Consider the following 19200-nt stretch of genomic DNA (forward strand, 5'->3'; position numbering starts at 1 on the left):
AGAACTCAAAAACAAAAACAGAATTGGTATCTCCATCTAAAACGGATGGAAGGTGATAGGATACCAAAACAAATTCAAATTCTTAACTATATACCAATGGGAAGGAGAAATATTTGAAAGCCGAGGACGAGATAGGTTGATGATATATAGGCCTACTTTGAAGATGAAACAAGCTAGCGAACTTAATCCTCGTACCTGAAGAAGAAGAAGAAGAAGAAGAAGAAGAAGAAGAAGAAGAAGAAAATATCAGATGATAGACGACAATATTAAGATAATGGATCGTATGTGGAGACTAATGGGAAGGCGAAAAATAAGAAAGATTGGAGACTGCTAGGTTTGCAGTGAAAGACTTGTCCTTGGGCAGTAACTATAAATCAGCGGTCGTCAGCACAGACCACCCTGGGGCTAGCGTCTCTTACACAGTGCACCATGGTGCACTCGTAGCTGCTAGCGGGAATGCTCTCTACCTCTCCCTGCTGCACGACGGGACACACGGGTCGGCTCCGCTTACCCTTTGCACATTTCAGCGAGTGCTGACGACCACTGCTATAAATGAATGAATCTAAAATCTTTCTCAATAAATCACCCTTCCTCCCCATTTAAGAAATTACGATGTTTTGTCGGCCTCAGTAGCGTAATTGATATAGCGCTGGCCTTCTATGCTCGAGGTTGCGGGTTCGATCCCGGCACAGGTCGATGGCATTTAAGTGTGTTTAAATACGACAGGCTCATGTCAGTAGATTTGCTGGCATGTAAAAGAACTCCTGCGGGACAAAATTCCGAAACACCGGCGACGCTGATATAACCTCTGCAGTTGCGAGCGTTGTTAAATAAACCATAATTTAAATTTTTTACGATGTTTAGCTATGAGTTCGGAGTAAAGACGTACGTAATCACATATAAACTGTTTAGCCTTATTTATGCTCTCATATTGGGTTGGAAGTTACATATTGAACTTACATAAGCTATATTTCCAAACACCAACAGGGCACAACTGTGTAATTGCGAAATGCGTACATAATCCAACAGGGGTCATATTAACTGACACGTGGGGCAGTACTTAACAATTAGTGAAGTAAAACCAGTAGACTGCGCAATGCCCCAATAAGCAATCATCTGCTAGCTTCGGGAATATTGCTATAGTAACGGGTTTAGCGAGTAAACACATCCCAGAGGCAGACAAATGACGTCGAGTAAAAAGTTGAACATCGCCTTTGGTGAAGATGACGTGAGAAGAACTCTAACTTTCATTTAACTGAAATCAACCGAAAACTTCCTCCAGACATCTCGCATGTTGGCTGTGGAATTTGCCGGATGTCCGCTAAGGAAATATGAATAAAACTAAGTGAAGGAATTTCACTTTCCTTCTTCTGAGTCATCATATTCAGTTGTTTTGTGATGTTTCCACTTGCTCATTAGGCTGGAGGCAAGTTTTAAGTTATGTGAAACCTGTGGGTTTTTGTATGAACTTCTTCTATCTGGTCGTCTGTACAGAGCCGTAGGTATGTACCATCAACCATTCGACATACGTGTATTTATTTGGAAATTACGCACACAAAATACACCGTGATTGCAAAAGAAATAAACAGCTTCAACATGTTATAAAATCATAATTATTGAAAATGTAGAAATTCTATTTGTTGGTATTTATTCAGCAACAATGAAAGTTTGTATCGATATATACAGAGTGTTTCAGAAAATATTATAAATATTACGTGGGATGGTATAGCAGGGTATTTGGAGCCCTGAGTTGTAGTCTGTGTTGACAGTGTACATTGAACGCATCAACATTGCTCGGTACTCCTTCAGATCAATAATGATTAGTGGAACGGCAACGAGAGAAGAGAGGAACACGGTGAGTTGTTTGCCTTTAAGTTATGAACACTTCAAATATGTTTAAAATTGGAAATGTTGGGTTATATAGTCCCGTTGCTCTAATTTCCGGCAGCCAATCGCGTTGCAGGACGGCTACATTTAAACGTGTGCGTCTTGTGATTCACTGATAAAGACGTTATTCATTTCTTAAGACTCGATAAATACTTAATATAATCGCCCGCCATTTTGGCTCTTTCGTTGGCGTTCGCAGAAAGCACACGAAGACGTTATTTGCCACTCAATTATTTGCTGAATTACAGTGCGTTTGATTTATTATCATAGGAGCTACGACATGATAATGTTTAAAGGTGTGGCAAATAGATTCCTCGAAAGAACAACGAAAGAACAAAAATGGCGAACGATACTACCTACCTAGACTTTATAGAGCCTTCACTTCCTAAGAAGTAAGCAAAGAGGAGGAGTCACGCGGGGAACAAGAGCGTCGCGACTTTTTTTTTTAACCAACAATGTGCATTATTTTATGCACAACAAATATTCAGAGCGATCCTTAGGTTTTGAGGCCCACATTTTACAACCTGTCCGCCGAGTTAGCTCTGTGGTAGCGCGTCTACCTTCAGACTAGCCCGCCCGAGTTCGATTTCCGGCGGGGTCAGAAATTTGTATATAAAATTTATACCTGGGGACTAGGAGAGATGGCGGTGCTCAACTTCTAATCACTAAATTATGCACCAATATGACTGGGTTAAATCCCAAATCTCTCCGCAGTGCATGTAAAGGGAAGGCATATGCCATTGTTGATAGTGATTCGTCCGTCGGATAGGGACGTTTAGTCTGGCGGCCCCCTTGGTGCTATTCGACAAGAGTAGGCTACGTGCCGGCACCGAGTTTTCCCTTCTCCCATCATCATCCTCACGGTCACAGTCCTCCCCAAAAGATGTTTCCCTCTGTACTCCCAACTAACAATGTATATGCATTTCTGGAGTAGTCTAGGCCTATATGTGTTACATGCTCTGCCCATTTCAAACGTCTCTATTTAATGTTCCTAATTATGTTAGCTGAAGAACACAATTCGTGCAGTTCTGCGTTATGTAACTTTCTCCATGCTCCTGTAACTTCATCCCAGTTAGCCCCAAATATTTTCCTAAGCACCGTATTCTTAAACACCCTTAATATCTGTTTCTCTTTCAAACTGAGAGTCCAAGTTCCACAACCATACAGAACAAGTGGTAATATAACTGTTTTATAAATAATAATAGTCTAATAATAATAATAATAATAATAATAATAATAATAATAATAATAATAATAATAATAATACACAGACTTAGCCTACAGAAAATTTTAAAATTATATTTCAGCATACTACCTTGGAATGAAGCAACATTTTCCAGTTTGAAATATGTTACGTATAATTTCATCTGTTTGTATTTCATCATCCATACTGATGAAAACGGAGATTCGGTTGCTTTTTAGGTACTCGGTACTTGAAAGAAACTGAAATAAACGAAGAAAATTATTAGAATTCAGTATTACCGTATTGAAGCAAGACAGATAACTTACACATTCATGTTAATATTACAGCTAGATAGGACAGGAAAGAAGCAAGACAATTAATGCATGATCAACGCTAATTAGAATTAATTAAATGTCACATGTGACATGCCTCGAATCCGGGGTATCGTATCGTAGTCATTTTTATAAACATTAAATAGGAACTTAAATGAAAATATTGCATGTATATTACTTTTTTAACTGTTATCTCTTTATATAAGATATAATAATAATAATAATAATAATAATAATAATAGAATTCTCCAATTTTTATTATTTTCCGCCTTCGTCGGCTTCCTATTAGTCAGTTTTTTTAAACTAATGGTGGACACTTCCATCATTCACTCAAGCGTCCCCACCTACAGGACGACGCGCCAGAGCTTGTTCTTTCAGCCGCCATGAAGGCGTTGCCCTTCGTGCACCATAGGAGGTGAAGTACTTAACACCGTACATTTTGTCAAGACACACGCGATATGCAGTACGGGAACAACGTTTCTCTGTAGGGGGTAGGAGTAGAAGGGAAGGTCGGGCGTGTCTACAGAGTTCAAGGCAAAGACTAACCCATTCCCCTATAATTCGTAAGTATACTCATCCGATCTAGTGCGCAACTCTGTAGCAAGAGTGGGGGAGTGTCTGGACATAATGCATGCGCTGTACGATTATGATGATGATGATGATGATGATGATGATGATGATGATGATTAATGGAACAATTATGAAATTCTGGTAAGGAAAACTGAAACTTGTTTTGACGGATTTCGGGTTTTAACGGTAACATAATACAGCATTCTTGTATGTTTTTGTAAAACTCGATTGATGATTCTAAGCTCCTAGTTGAAATTCTCAATTTTGATGCTATTTCATTTTCTACTGTACTTAACTAGTATGTAAAATTGTGACGAATATTTAGAAGAATTTACTTGTACTAAAATAGAATTTCCAATGTAAATTTCACTTCGGATTCTGATTTTACAGTATATTTAATTCTGTTTCTCAAATATAATTATTGAACTGATTCCTATGACAATTGATCGTTAAAATCTTTTTTCTATGGAATTCTGTTCGCTTGTAATTTATTTGTGTACTGTTGTAATAATTATGAGTGTCTAAAACAAAATCCGACTGAATTTCCTTCCGTGCTTTCATTTTACAAGTTTGAGATAAAAATCAGAAATTATATGGTGAAGGATTTGACGGTTCTGTTCATCATTACAATGTTGGCACGAGCGCCCTCAGGAGATTCTAGTTAATTTAACATCCATGCCTTCAATAAATTCCTGTTTCATGTAAATAGACTCCATATCGCCCACTGAAGAGGAGTGTACACGTTTCAACATCTATTCAAGCGCACAGCACGAACCGTTACGGTATCTTCACATGGAGCATTCACAAGTGCTATATCACAGTATGGAAATTTAGTTTTCGTGCTTCCGAATCTAACATTTAGTTTACTTTAGATAATACCGCTTGCTATATATTTAGCAATTCTTACCGAAACCTTTTATTTTACTCTTCCATCACCATAACAACCGTCATAGCTAAGACGGTGGCAAGTTGGACTCCGACGTTGCATTAGAAAAACTTAAGGTTATATGTACGTGAACGACTACAAATATTTGAATAATTTCAAGGAAATTGTTCCGGGGCCTGATATCGATTCCGGGACCCTTCGCTTAGCGCACTAATGCTCTACCGACTGAGCTACCCCAGGAGCTATACACGAACACCGTCATAATTTTTCATGCTCTCTCAATTAATATCACTCAATAAAAGAATTGTATTCCAATGGGTACCATCCTATTGTGGAATCCTGGGAAACGAGAATGCGGATGCTTTGGCAAAGAAGGGCAGCACTGCTACTTACAGACCTGTTACTAAATCTACGTATTACTCTGTGAAAAGATTTATTAAATCTACATACTTAGACTTCAACAAACAAAATTTGATAACACAATCTCAAGGAAAAAAATGGAACTCTCTGCATAAAAATCCACAGTTAATTCCCGATTTACCACGAAAATCGTCTGTAGCTGCATTTAGATTGGCAACAGGCCATGATTGTTTGGCCAAACACCTGCATAGAATTGGAATATATCAGTCCCCTAACTGCCCATTATGCAACTCAAACCAATAAATGGATTCGGAACACCTCAAAATCTGTGCTTCAGTGGCTGACCATGATAATATCTTTGAAAAATATTGGAGTGCAAGAGGTCAAATGACTTTATTGTCAAACGCCTGGCATTAGAAAACAACAACAATTTTTCATTTATATCCACACAACTCAAAATGGGCTGACAAGACGCCACAACCCAACTTTGAGTGCACACAAATTCTATGTGACTTAAATTGTGGCTTCCTGTTAATGTAGACTCCAGTAACGAATATATTATGCATATCTGGCTTTCAGGTAGTAGCTCCCTGTAAAGCAGGTTTGAATAATTTCAAGGAAAAATTGTTCTGGGGCCGGGTGCATGACCACAAATATTATTAGAAAATGCAGGCTCTAAATTTCTAAAATTTTATAAGAAAATGAACTCACAATTGGACAAAAATTACAAGGTACCAGAACAAGATTTATTAGAACTTAAATATGTAATAAAAGTATAAAAAGGGTTACGAAAGATGTTTTTCAAACTAGTTTTATCAAAGCATCAAAAAAAATTCTGCAGTTACATCATTTGGTAACCATAACATTGTTACAGTCTCTCTGACATTTTTAATATTTTTCCTGCGTGTAATAAACACTTATTTCTGAAAAGTAGACTACTTTCAGATATGTAGAGTTGTTTATATTAATACAATTAATTTTTTATTTTTCCCATATAAGGTATATTAAAATTTACATAATGTTTTGAGACCTAATTTTTATATTTTCAAAGAAATGGGCATTATTGCAGTCTACTTTTTGCATAAATGTATGTTAAATCAGTGTACAAATTTTCATAATTATATCTCTAATGGTTGTGGAGTTATGAAATAATATACCATCAAATGAGATATTCTCCATATCAATAAAAATAATAATTACAATGATCATATTCACACTATTGATAATTATTAATTCAGAAATAATGAAAATTGTCAAATTTTGAAAAATTTAACTTAAAATAAAAAGTGAATTCTAAAAAAAATATTATTAGTAACTTTTTTATACTTTTATCAGATACTTAAGTTCTAATAAGTCTTGTTGTGGTACCTTGTAATTTTTATCCAAATGTGAGTTCATTTCCTTACAAAATTTTAGAAATTTAGAGCCTGCATTTTCTGATGATATTTGTGGCCGTTCACGTACATATACCCTTAAGCAGAAGAATTCAGCTGCCGATATGAACCTCTGTTCTTGCTGTACCGACAATAAAAAGAATGACACGTTAAGGCAACTTTTATTACTCCAAGAAAGCGAAAGAAGTCATTTACCGGTACCGTTTATATCCCGACCTGTCATAATGAGCATTTCATGGCTGTGAGCTTTGACATTGTTTATCAACCATGAAGAGTAGACGGAGTTTGCAAAACAGTTGCATAACTTCTCTGTGACACTTCACCTCCGCGACAGGAAGACTCGAAAGACTGATGAAGATTTTTACCGTTCTCAAATGAATTCATGTTCTCGTAATATTTACTATTATCAAAATAATGAAAATAGTATATACTATAATATTGCTGTTCACGATATCTGATATAAAATAAACATTCTCCTTTTGCCCGGTTTGGGAACTTGCAGAGGCTTTTTCAGGTTTTCCAGTCGTCTTCCTAAGTGTGCCTAGATATTTTTTCTATTTACAGATGTTTTAAAAGTTCCCCAGTCAACATTCCTCTTTGTTGATCCATTCTACCAGCTTCGGTCTTCATTCTGCCACATTCCGACTTACTTCTCCACTATAAATTATCTAGATCTTCCTCAAGGGTTTCTTTCAGTTGGTATCTAATTTAGAAATTGTCTGGGAAACCTCTCGTCTGTCATCCCCTGCATATTTCTCGATTGCCTCCTCTACTGGTACGCATATGCTTTTAAATCATCATACTATATTTTACATATTTTTGTCAATAGTCTTCTCTAGTAATAGGCACATGTTTTTTAATCATCTGGCCATGTATTCTAGATGTTCTTTTTCTCGAGGCATGATTACTTGATGATCAGCACAAAACACAGATAATATAGTGTTGCGTCCTACTGGTAGGCTCATCGTTTTAAATAATTTGTTAATGAGTTTTGCAGGGTTGTTAGAAAATTTCTCCCTTCAAATTCTATTAAGGTGATTTACTACATGGACAATTTTCTATAAAAATTTTTATCACAATTTGCTCATTCAACTGGACATTCGATGGAGACATTTTCTACACGTCTGGCAAAACTGTCACCATTGTAGTCTCTTCAATTGTAATGTAGTTCCATTCCTTTTTAATACGTGCAATCAGCTGATCACTGTTGCGCTTATGAGGTTCTTTGAATATTCCGTCCTGTGTTTTTTTTTCTGCTAGGTGTTCCACAGTATTGAGATCCGGACTGTTTCCAGGCAAATTTTCCCAAACATTAGAAAATGTCTCCTTCAAAAGTTTAATTGAAGCTTTGGCTATATGAATTCTCGCAATTGAAGCAGTTTTTGTAGAAGGCATGCCACATGCCCTTGTATCTGTGAACGAATGTGTTCTCGTTTTGATCTCATTAATATTATCACACCTTAAAAGTAAAGAAAACATATATTAATTAAAATGAGAGTGTGAATAAATCATGGACTTACAGCACTGTCTGTCTGTAACATAACTGCCAGTTCTGCATTAATATTAAAATGATTTTGCCTTTTTCTGTTAAAATAAGCTGTGAGAACACCTAATAGAATGACAAAGCCATATTTTACAATAACTCATGAAATACAGCGCTGCTAAAATGATGACAGTGCACTTTAAAGAAAACGTGTACCACAACAATGACACCTGGAAAAACAAGAATTGCAGCCGTGGGAAAGTGATAAAAATGACAGCACAAAAACAGAAAGATATTCATTCTGTAACAAACTGCTGCCTTTGCTGGGGAGAATTAGTATTATCTCCATAATGAAAGAAATATCAATGACTCAACTACTAAGGAAAGAGAGACTTTCCGTCCAATCTGTATACTGTATCTTAAAAGTATTGAATCCTATATAATGTATCCTACAGCAACGCAACATGTGACAAAAAACAACTACAAAGTTGTGTAATACAATAAATAACCAACTTCAACGAAATATGTACAAAATACATGAACAACTCAATATAATGAGATTCTATACCGTAAAATATAATATGATTACGACGATACGACACAACACATGGCGTTATATCAAGTAGTGCAAAATCTTAATACAATATAAAGCAACATGATATAATATACTAAAATTAAATATATAATTTAATGAAACGGAACGCAACTTGTCCCACGCCAAACCAGCGTAGACTAGGAAGTCATACCTTGGACTCGCATTATGGAATGAGCACTGGTTCGATTCTTCATGGGGGAATCGTGTTGAATTTGGGAAGCTACAGTGAGAAGCAAAATCAGGTTTCATAAGCGAGCTATAACGGTTGGAGAGGATCGTCTTGTTGTCAACACATTACCCCTGTACTGGATAGATGATCGTTCACCTCTGCTGAGGCATGTGGACGGCAATGGATTTGCATTTATTCACTTTACGGTACGATGAAGATGTTCTAAAGCACAGCTGCCAACTTCCGTGCAGAGTTGCAAACAAAGAAGCAGGGATTCTCTCTGTTGTTAAAAATGTCGGTATGTTCTTTGTTGACTGCTGCTGTTTCTGCAATATGAGAAACGAGGTACATTTCGTCCTGCACTGACGTAACATAAATTGCCTTTCATATGGATATCAACATAAGCAGAAATTCCAACTGTGTCAAATCAATGGCCTCAGAAAGCCAGAGCGCAGGTGTAACTTCACAGCATGTACCATTGCAAGGAAGCATCCTCTGCGATGGATGAGTCATCAGATCTTCGACGATCCGGGTTCGAGTCCCGGTCTGGCCTGGGGTTTTGCATGTGAAAAATCCATAGTGATACTTGTGGTGGACAAGGTACCATTGTGGTTTTGCTGGAGGTTCTTCCGTTTCCCCGTGTGAGGCATCTATCCGTCAACATTTCTCCATTCCGTTGTCAATTCGTAGAATTCCCCGAACGCCGGCTGGCGATGCATGGAAGAGGCTGCCTAGGGACGAGTGGGGTTGCCTGCTCGAAGCCTGGATACACAGTGAATCTTAGTGCATTCAGCCGGTGTGAATTAGGAATACGCCTAGCTTGATAGTCAGCACAATAGATCTTCTAAGGTCGCAGTGCTGGGTCGTAGTGCTCTCTCCGGAAATTCAAATCCAAACCTTTCCGTTCTATTCAATCGACAAAATCAATTCACTCGCAATTTCGACACAGTTTATTAACAAAATCAACTCAATCGCAAGGAATCAATTTCGACATAGTTTACTAACAAAATCAACTCAACCGCAAGACAGCAATTTCGACATAGTTTACTAACAAAATCAACTCAATCACAACAAAGCAATTTCGACATAGTTTTCTAACAAAATCAACTCAATCGCAAGGAATCAATTTCGACATAGTTTACTAACAAAATCAACTCAATCGCAAGACAGCAATTTCGACATAGTTTACTAACAAAATCAACTCAATCGCAAGACAGCAATTTCGACATAGTTTTCTAACAAAATCAACTTAATCACAACAAAGCAATTTCGACATAGTTTTCTAACAAAATCAACTCAATCACAACAAAGCAATTTCGACGCAGTTTACTAACAAAATCAACTCAATCGCAAGGAATCAATTTCGACATAGTTTACTAACAAAATAAACTCAATCGCAAGACAGCAATTTCGACATAGTTTACTAACAAAATCAACTCAATCACAACAAAGCAATTTCGACATAGTTTTCTAACAAAATCAACTTAATCACAACAAAGCAATTTCGACATAGTTTTCTAACAAAATCAACTCAATCGCAAGGAAGCAATTTCGACATAGTTTACTAACAAAATCAACTTAATCACAACAAAGGAATTTCGACGCAGTTTACTATCAATATCAACTCAATCGCAAGAAAGCAATTTCGACATAGTTTACTAACAAAATCAACTTAATCACAACAAAGGAATTTCGACATAGTTTACTAACAAAATCAACTCAATCACAACAAAGCAATTTCGACGCAGTTTACTAACAAAATCAACACAGTCGCAAGGAAGCAATTTCGACATAGTTTGCTAACAAAATCAACTCAATCGCCACAAAGCAATTTCAACTAAGTTTACTAACAAAATCAACTCAATCGAAAGGAACCAATTTCAACATAGTTTACTAACAAAATCAATTTCATCGAAAGGGAGCAGTTTAGACATACTGTAATTTACTAACAAAATCAATTCAATTGCAAGGAAGAAATTTCGACATAGTTTAGTAACAAAATATGCTTGTTTTGATCCCATATGTCATTCCAAAAAAATTGTCCAGATACTTTTTCTGCATCTTGTATTCACAGACTGCGGAATAATGCAGTTCGCAGCAGACAGTCAACCGTGAATCCCCATCGAAGTGATGGGATCTTATAATCTCGTGTGCATCGAAAGCATGAATAAATACGACAAAATGAGAGGATGCTATAAATCAGAAGCCGCGGGCAGGATGAGAACTAGATTTAAAAGGTGTTATTTTTCTGTGTATGTGACGGGGTTGGTGAACTCTGTGCAACAAGAGTTGTTGAATAATAAGGAATTAGTCAACTTGTTACTCCCTGTTAATGAGTACTAACTCGTTAGCAATTGGCGATGAGAGTAACCAGCAGTGAAAGTGCGTTCCCTGAGAAGAGTTAACCGGATTAGGATAATTTCCCTCCTTTGCTTGCATCTCATCTGCCTTCTCGTGAATCTACTCGCTTGTGCTGAAAAAGAAATGGTATCATAAAGATGACACATTGGCTTGGCTTAGCTTTGCGAGAGCTGAACCTAAGACGGATCCTTACATTGAGGCACATTTTGGGCTATATGCGATGATTGTCCACATCCGCGGTGATCTGGGTAAAATTCGTGAATCCGATGCTGACAGGTGGGCCATCATCCTAGCCTTCATATTCACACAGGAAAAGCTCTTTCTTTTTGATAATGTGTCGGCAAAGAAAGTCAGAATGACAACGTAAGAAGATGTCAGAGCATCTTCAGCCCAATTTGAAAGACGTTGGTCTATAATACCAAAGGAAGCACTTCACTAGTCTCTTCTTAGTTTCTTGTCCAGAGTTCCGCAAAAGATGCTCCTTTTTCTATTAAAAGCTTCTCCTCCTTTTGACTTCCTGGCATCAGCCCATGTTACTGCTTATAGTACACCCCAAGTATATGAAGCTGTTGTTCTACTGCCTCATTTAAAATTCGCGCGTTTATTTCCTTTATTTTTCTTCCGATAACCATGCTCTTCGTCTTGTTTGCATTTATCTTCATCCCATACTGCTCACAGCTGTCATTTAGCTCCGTAGCATAGCTATCCCTTAGTAGCCTATCATCTCCTCTTCTGGTAACAACGCCATATCATCGGCAAAGTCCACACCTGTGGAGTAACGGTTAGCGCGTCTAGCCGCGAAACCAGGTGGCCCGGGTTCGATTCCCGGTCGGGGCAAGTTACCTGGTTGAGATTTTTACCCGAGGTTTTCCCTCAACCCAATATGAGCAAATGCTGGGTAACTTTCGATGTTGGACCCCGGACTCATTTCACCGGCCTTATCACCTTCATCTCAATACCCTAAGATGTTGATAGAGCGTCGTAAAATAACCTAATAAAATAAAATAAATAATCGGAAAATCTTATGCACTTTATTTTATTCCTCCTACTATCACCACTCCCATGTTCTGAAAACTGTTCTTCACTAAATCCTCCAAGTAGATTATTATTATTATTATTATTATTATTATTATTATTATTAGTATTTATTTATTTATTTAACCTGGTAGAGATAAGGCCGTCAGGCCTTCTCTGCCCCTCTACCAGGGGATTACAACTATAACATGAACAATATGATTACAATTAATATTAAATTTACAATTACAATTACAATAAAAATTAAAGTACGACAAGAATACCTGATTAATGAAAGCTAGACATTTTATCATAGAAGTTAAGAACAAAGAATATTTTTGTATTTACTAAATTACAAATTAAACCTACAATAACAAAATTCTATAGTGATGAAATTACCGGATATTGAAATATTTTGTGATAGATTAAGAGAACTATTTACAAGAAACCATGTCTGAACGAGTCTCAATTACTGACCAAGTGCCTAGTAAGTTTGCGTTTGAATTGAATTTTATTTCGACAGTCCCTGATGCTAGCAGGTAACGAATTCCAGAGTCTTGGCAGGACTATTGTATTATTATTATTATTATTATTATTATTATTATTACTATTATTATTATTATTATTATTATTATTGTTATTATTATTATTATTATTATTATTATTATTATTATTATTATTATATAAAGTATTGTTTTGGGATCTATGTTTATTAGTAATTTGTTTCACTTTTTTGTTGAATATCATCAATTGTAAAAGTCAAACCTTTTTTGAATACACTGTATAGAGTTTCATCGAAGTTTAATGAATCGACGACCACGTTCTTCAGTCTAACACGAGAGGGATATAAATTGCGGAGGATAAAGAATGCTGTTCCAGAGTGGGTTACGTCCATAAGAGCCTCGCAACATGTGCAGATAAGCATTCAATATACCGAGGACTGGTCACTGCCTTCTGTCGCACGGCTGTCTTCCAAGTGGCGAGCCTACACCTGATACGTGCCATGTCCAGTGTCAGTGGATGGTATTTTATTACGTTGTTGTAGATACGATGGGGCTCAGCATCAACAAGCAGTACTACCGAACACTAGAAGACGCTCTTCGGAACGAATTTATTTGTAAAAGTGTTTTTTACCTACGTTTTTAGCAATCACAACTCTAGACAAGGTGATAACGAGTTTCATAACATTATCACCTTTCTTTTTTATAATTCCCCAGACCTTATAAATCTAGAGTATATATTTAAATATTGTAGCCTAAATCATGATTTGAAACGTGCAACTTGAAAACTATTTCATGATTTCCTTTAAAAAGAAGGTTATTAATGTTCTGCTAATAATTTCACATGTTTTTATTTGAAGATATTTCAAATTTCGTATTCTAAAAAGACATTCAATTCTTAAACAATAGGCCTACATCCAAAATATTCCGTACACCTGCAACAAAAGTTAACAAAACTTACCCAAATTGAAGATTGGGAAATCATCGTTAAAACTTATTCAACAGATTTTTATTCATGAAAATAATATATTTAACAGCAAATTAAAAATAACTAACACAGATCATTATTTCAAATAAAGTTCATTATTTTCGATGATAATCTGTCATATTTCTGCCAATAGTTCAATTTGGCAGCGATATCTTTCTTCTTTTCGGTTGACAGAAAACGGATACCGATTACGAGAAACGTCGTATACACGATCCATTTGGAATATGTTCAAAGTAAACCATACCTTTAAAATTCTACCCCGCACACAATATAACTACAGACCGATTATTTAATCCTGACAGCTCAACGACACGAAAGAGGGGAAGTAATAGGAGTAATGGGGAGAGTTCCGGAATAGAGATAAGGGTGAGCGGTCGGTAAAGGAATGCAGTACAGGTTAACTGTACTGGAAACACAACGTTATACCGCATGCGTGACATCCGATCGCTCTGACTGCAGGCAACAGACTAACCTGAACATCCCTTGGCGTAACTTAATGGACTCGCCTGACCCAGGCGCATAATGCTGGCGATTGTCAGGACTAAATAATCGTACTGTACTCGTGTACCAAAAATGATTTCAGGGAATCACGAGATGCACTTGTTGGCTACGAGATATCCATGCTTTCTTTTGCCTGGGTTTCGTAAAAAAAATCCATTTCTCATCTACTTCCAAAATCGGATTATCTAGTAGTTGTAGGAGCTTTCAGTCCGTTATTAATGTAATTCTATGATTGATCCTCTTATTAATCTCGCATCATATCACTATCACCTCCTCCGTTGATGCTAGGTATTCGAACAGTTTAAACAAAGTCATTAAATAACAGATTAAACAAGAAAGGAACTATTCTTATCTCCTTTCGAGAAATATGAATGTAACATGGAAAGTATCTTGAACAATAAATAGATTAAAATTAGAACAGGATATTTATAGCTTATCTTATGTCTTTCTTACATTGTGTTATTCTCAATCTTGGTGACAAAATGACCTTGTTGACACTAAATTTGGTCTATTATTAGTGATATTCTGTAATTTACACAATCTTTGGACGAATACGACGACACGTAATGTAGTTACATTTCTTGAAAGACCCTAGTATTAAATTCTTTCACAATTCATCATGCTTGTCTTTCGTAACATTTCGGTTACTGGACAACGTTGCAACTACTCACTGTCAGATGGGTTTATACGAGTATTTCCACACGGCCTTGCTGCGAAACATTCCAGCACGTCCCATCTATAAGTTTAGTAATAAAGCTGCTGCTCAATTAAAAGATTGTAATCCTCAGCAATGAAATTGACCTCTGTCCTTGCGGTAACATACCTTTTGAGTGACGATATCAGATTGGCATTTCTTCTGTTCCGGAGTTAGGAGAGCAATTGCTTTCTTAATTTCTTTGCGTAGAGCATTTTTAGCTGATGCCAGAGTCGACATTTTCCAGAATAAAGCTGAAATAGATCAAAATTTAAATTAAAAAATACAGATAATAAGTTATTTGTGGGTTTAAAAATATATTTTAATGAAGACGTTGCTATTTTTATTCCTCATAGCACGAATATGAGGAAAAAATGTTACGATTTTGCAAGAAACAAATAGATTTTGAGATATTTACGAGATGAAGTTTTTAACACACAAAAAGACAAAACCAAACAAAATCCAGTTGGAATTTTTCAAAACGACGCGGTTTGTGAGTCTTGACACATCGATAAAAACTGGACATTGAATGGAGTGGATGAAAGTAGGATTCAATCTGCCGAAATAAGATTTTTAAGCCTTTGGGAGAATATACTGACAGACCTATAGTGCGTTCGGAGTTATTTTTTTATTTGGTTATTTAGCGACGCTGTATCAACTGCGAGGTTTCTAGCGTTGATGGAAATTGGTGATAGCGAGATGAGGTCGAAGGTTCGTCATAGATTACCTGACATTTGCCTAATAGTTGGGGAAAACCTCGGAAAGAAACCCAACCAGGTAATCAGCTCAATCGGAAATGGAACACGCGCCCGAGCGCAACTCGGATTGAGGATTTCACTGCAGCCATTGGGGTTGACATGACTCTTCCTGTTACATGAAGTGATGCCTCATTGTGAGTGGTGTCTATTCTTTTTATAAGACTGTATTTGGCAGTTATTATATTGTACATTTCTTAATTATACATAGTCAATATTTTAATTTATTTTTTTAAGTGGTGGTGACGGTCTCTCGATTCTCTCTCCAACACTTCTTCTCTCTTACACTGCTATCTAAAATTCTCTCTCACATTCACACATTCTCTCTCACACACAACCCCTGTATCATACCGTCACCCTCTCTCTCACACTCCCACAAACACACTCTCGTATTTCATCATACAGATATACATAATACAGGGTGTTTCCGGGCTAGTGTTACAAACTTTCAGGGATGATGGGGAAGGACACATGTATCAATTTGAGACCAGGAACCCTGGTCCTGAAATGACCGAGTCGAAAGTTGCAAGCAAAAATAGTTGTGTGGAAATGAAATAATTTTATTCCTCTGTACACCTTATTTGCGTGTATTAATCTGTACATCTTACACATACTGTATTCATCTGTCGTTGTTTACGATGTCTTCACTCATGTTATCCATTCAGTGCGCTGTCTCAGGAGTGGGGGCAGGAAACTACACTAAAGCAATGCAGATAGCGTAATGTGTAACGGACATGGTCGGTCCTGGTACAAGTTGCAGTGTCCAGTCGATCAGTCCTAGTGAAATGGAGGAGTACAGGAGAGCGGAATATGCAGACCTGATTTTCGAATACGGATGAACCAGTGGGAACAGTAGACAAGCTCACAGATTGTATCGGGTGCAAGTACTCACGTAGACATCCGACCCATACCATCTTTCCACGACTGTTCCAAAGGTTAAGGGAAGGAGGGCACATGGTGCCAAATTACAATTCCATTTCCACACAACTATTTTTGCTTATAACTTTCGACTCAGTCATTCCCGGACCAGGGTTCCTGATCTTAAATTGATACATGTGTCCTTCCCTATCATCCCTGAACGTTTGTAACACCAGCCCGGGAACACCATGTATAAACAGATAAAAAAATTAAAAAACTACGATATAGTGTTACTAATTAAAATGTTTTTGGACTTTGCCTCGATAAAACGTACAATGTAAAGAACTGCACTTTTAGATTGTAACATTTACGTGAAGCAAGTTTTCAAGCTACAAGACAAATCACATATTTACTATTTCTTGGCTATGTAGATTATAAGAAAAATATACATTATAAGAAATACTTTTAAATAAAATTATTTTAAACTCCCAAAAATCATGCACAGAAATACGAACTTCTTTAACTGTTCCTGTATGTTTTATTGAAGGGGATTGTTACAGAATGTTAGTTTCATTCTTGAAGTATGAAGTTTTATCTAAGTTGTTTTCCAGTCAATTCGTAGCATAATCAATGTGCCTTTGTTCCAAATGGATCTGTAGTATGGATTGCTACAGTCATTTGTTCATCAGTGCGGAACATCAATAAGCTTACAGGATGTATGTTATCGCTGCATCACAAGGAACATATTTGTGCTATCTACCGGTTATCTATAGCTGAAAACACATTTTCCTTAGTTATGACATGACTTTCCAGGAACTTAGTTTTGTGATAATGGTTTCGACATTTATGAAGAAAAGGATTTTGTGTGTGAACAATGATGGTGATGGTGATGATAATGAAAATGATGTTTACAATAATAATAATAATAATAATAATAATGACTGTCTATTTTATTATTGTAGGCGTGTTGATCTCTTCCTAATACCAAGAGAATTCATCTTCTCTTCCAGCCTAAGGATGTCTAGCATCTCGGCGTCTTCGAACTTCTATTGGGAGTCTTAAAATATGTAAGTAGGCCTATCAGTCTTTTTACTTTCTACTTGCTATTTTCCCCATTAAGTTGATTATGGATATTAGGAATTATTGTATCTGAACTATTTTCTTCGTTGACCGTCCTCATCTCATCTCAACTCGATTCTATTTTTTGCAAACTTACGTTTCTTTTTATGAACAGTTTACATTTACACAAGTCCAGGAAAGCATTGCATTCAGTTTGTAAAACTGCAATTGCGGGAATTTTTATTTTGACATTCATCGCATATTCTTCGAAATGTAATATTCCCGCTGCTATTGCCATAGGCGGAAGAGAGAACCGTTTCCTTGGGAGTGGCAAAGCAAAACCATAGAATCCCGATATAATGAGGTTATAGAGTACATCATTTACCTTCTCCCCTCTTAAATCTTGACCGTGGTACAGTATATCGGAATATTATAATTTAATGAAGATATTTTCTGGGAGTATGTTTATTACAATGTTACATACACATCCACAATGTTTCGGACTGAGTTATATAGGGTTGAACTGTAGGTATAATCCACTTTTAGATTTGTGTACGCTCACAAAGAATGAACGAATGTCTCGTGATGTCGCGAACTCATTGCCCCGAAATCTCTCGCACAACTGGCGATCATAATAATGGTGAATTGACAGTACAAAGTCACAGTTACGTTTTCGTTGTGCATTGTTGCCACCGATCGGTATTTTTATAGCATTCACAACAATAAATTGAAAGTAAAATTGTAACAAAATATACAATTTTACATTTAATTTATCTGTTTATTTAAAAAATTAAGGTATCATATGAAATGTAAATTCTAATTATTTTATTTAATCTCGTCTTTAAGTTTACACATTATACCAGAATCACTTTTCTTTTTTCTGCATTGTCGTGCAGTATGTTATTCATATTTCTCCAAGTGGCGGCCTGAACACCTGCAGACTTCTAACACATGAGTACAGGCTGTTACAAAAGAAACATTACACTGCTTCCATTCCTCAAATGAAGTATAGAAATTTTTATAAATTCAGAAATTTAAAAATAAATATTATAGTCCAGACACATGATCTGAAGACATTAATTCGTAAATTTAAGCAAAGAAACTTAATCAGAAACAAAAGCAAGAAAAATCTTCTGAATGCAATATTTTCTAACGTTAATAGAAAAAGAGAAACGAATTCAGAAAAGTTTGGGGGGCACTACTACTACTACTACTACTACTACTACTACTACTACTACTACTACTACTACTTTTTTTTTTCGCAAAGCATACATTTAACCTTGCTCTTCAATTCCCTATAAATTCATCTCTCCAGTTAAAATCTGTTCAAGTATTTATACCACATGCCAGTCCAACTAGTGCCCCAATCAGGAGATGTATGCAACAGTTGAGACGAGCCTCTCAACTACATCAGACTTGAAAAGATTGCCTTCGTATTTTTTTTAAATTATTTAACGAAGCTGTATTAACTGCTCGGTTATTTAGCGTCGAAGGGATGGGTGATAGTGGGATGGTATTTTGCGAGATGAAGCCGAGGATTCACCATAGATTACATGATGTTCGGCTTACAGTTGGTGTAAACCTCGGGGAAGACCCAACCAGGTAAAGGCT

General features: G+C 36.5%; 1 protein-coding gene across 3 annotated transcripts in view; it reads right to left on the reverse strand.

Moving 5' to 3' along the window:
- The window catches only part of LOC138692627 (5-formyltetrahydrofolate cyclo-ligase-like), a 42425-nt gene that overhangs the window by 20323 nt on the left and 2902 nt on the right, over positions 1 to 19200 (reverse strand). For 2 of the 3 annotated variants that reach the window (XM_069815679.1, XM_069815678.1), the window contains 2 exons: positions 15047 to 15171; positions 3203 to 3330 (listed from right to left, as the gene is read on the reverse strand). In XM_069815679.1, the coding sequence (XP_069671780.1) occupies positions 3203 to 3330; positions 15047 to 15157 (239 nt within the window). In that variant the 5' untranslated portion in view covers positions 15158 to 15171. The remainder of the gene's footprint in view (positions 1 to 3202; positions 3331 to 15046; positions 15172 to 19200) is intronic. The other variant, XM_069815680.1, reaches the window with a different exon arrangement.

The sequence above is a fragment of the Periplaneta americana genome, chromosome 17 (assembly GCF_040183065.1).
Source record: "Periplaneta americana isolate PAMFEO1 chromosome 17, P.americana_PAMFEO1_priV1, whole genome shotgun sequence".
Taxonomy (NCBI): domain Eukaryota; kingdom Metazoa; phylum Arthropoda; class Insecta; order Blattodea; family Blattidae; genus Periplaneta; species Periplaneta americana.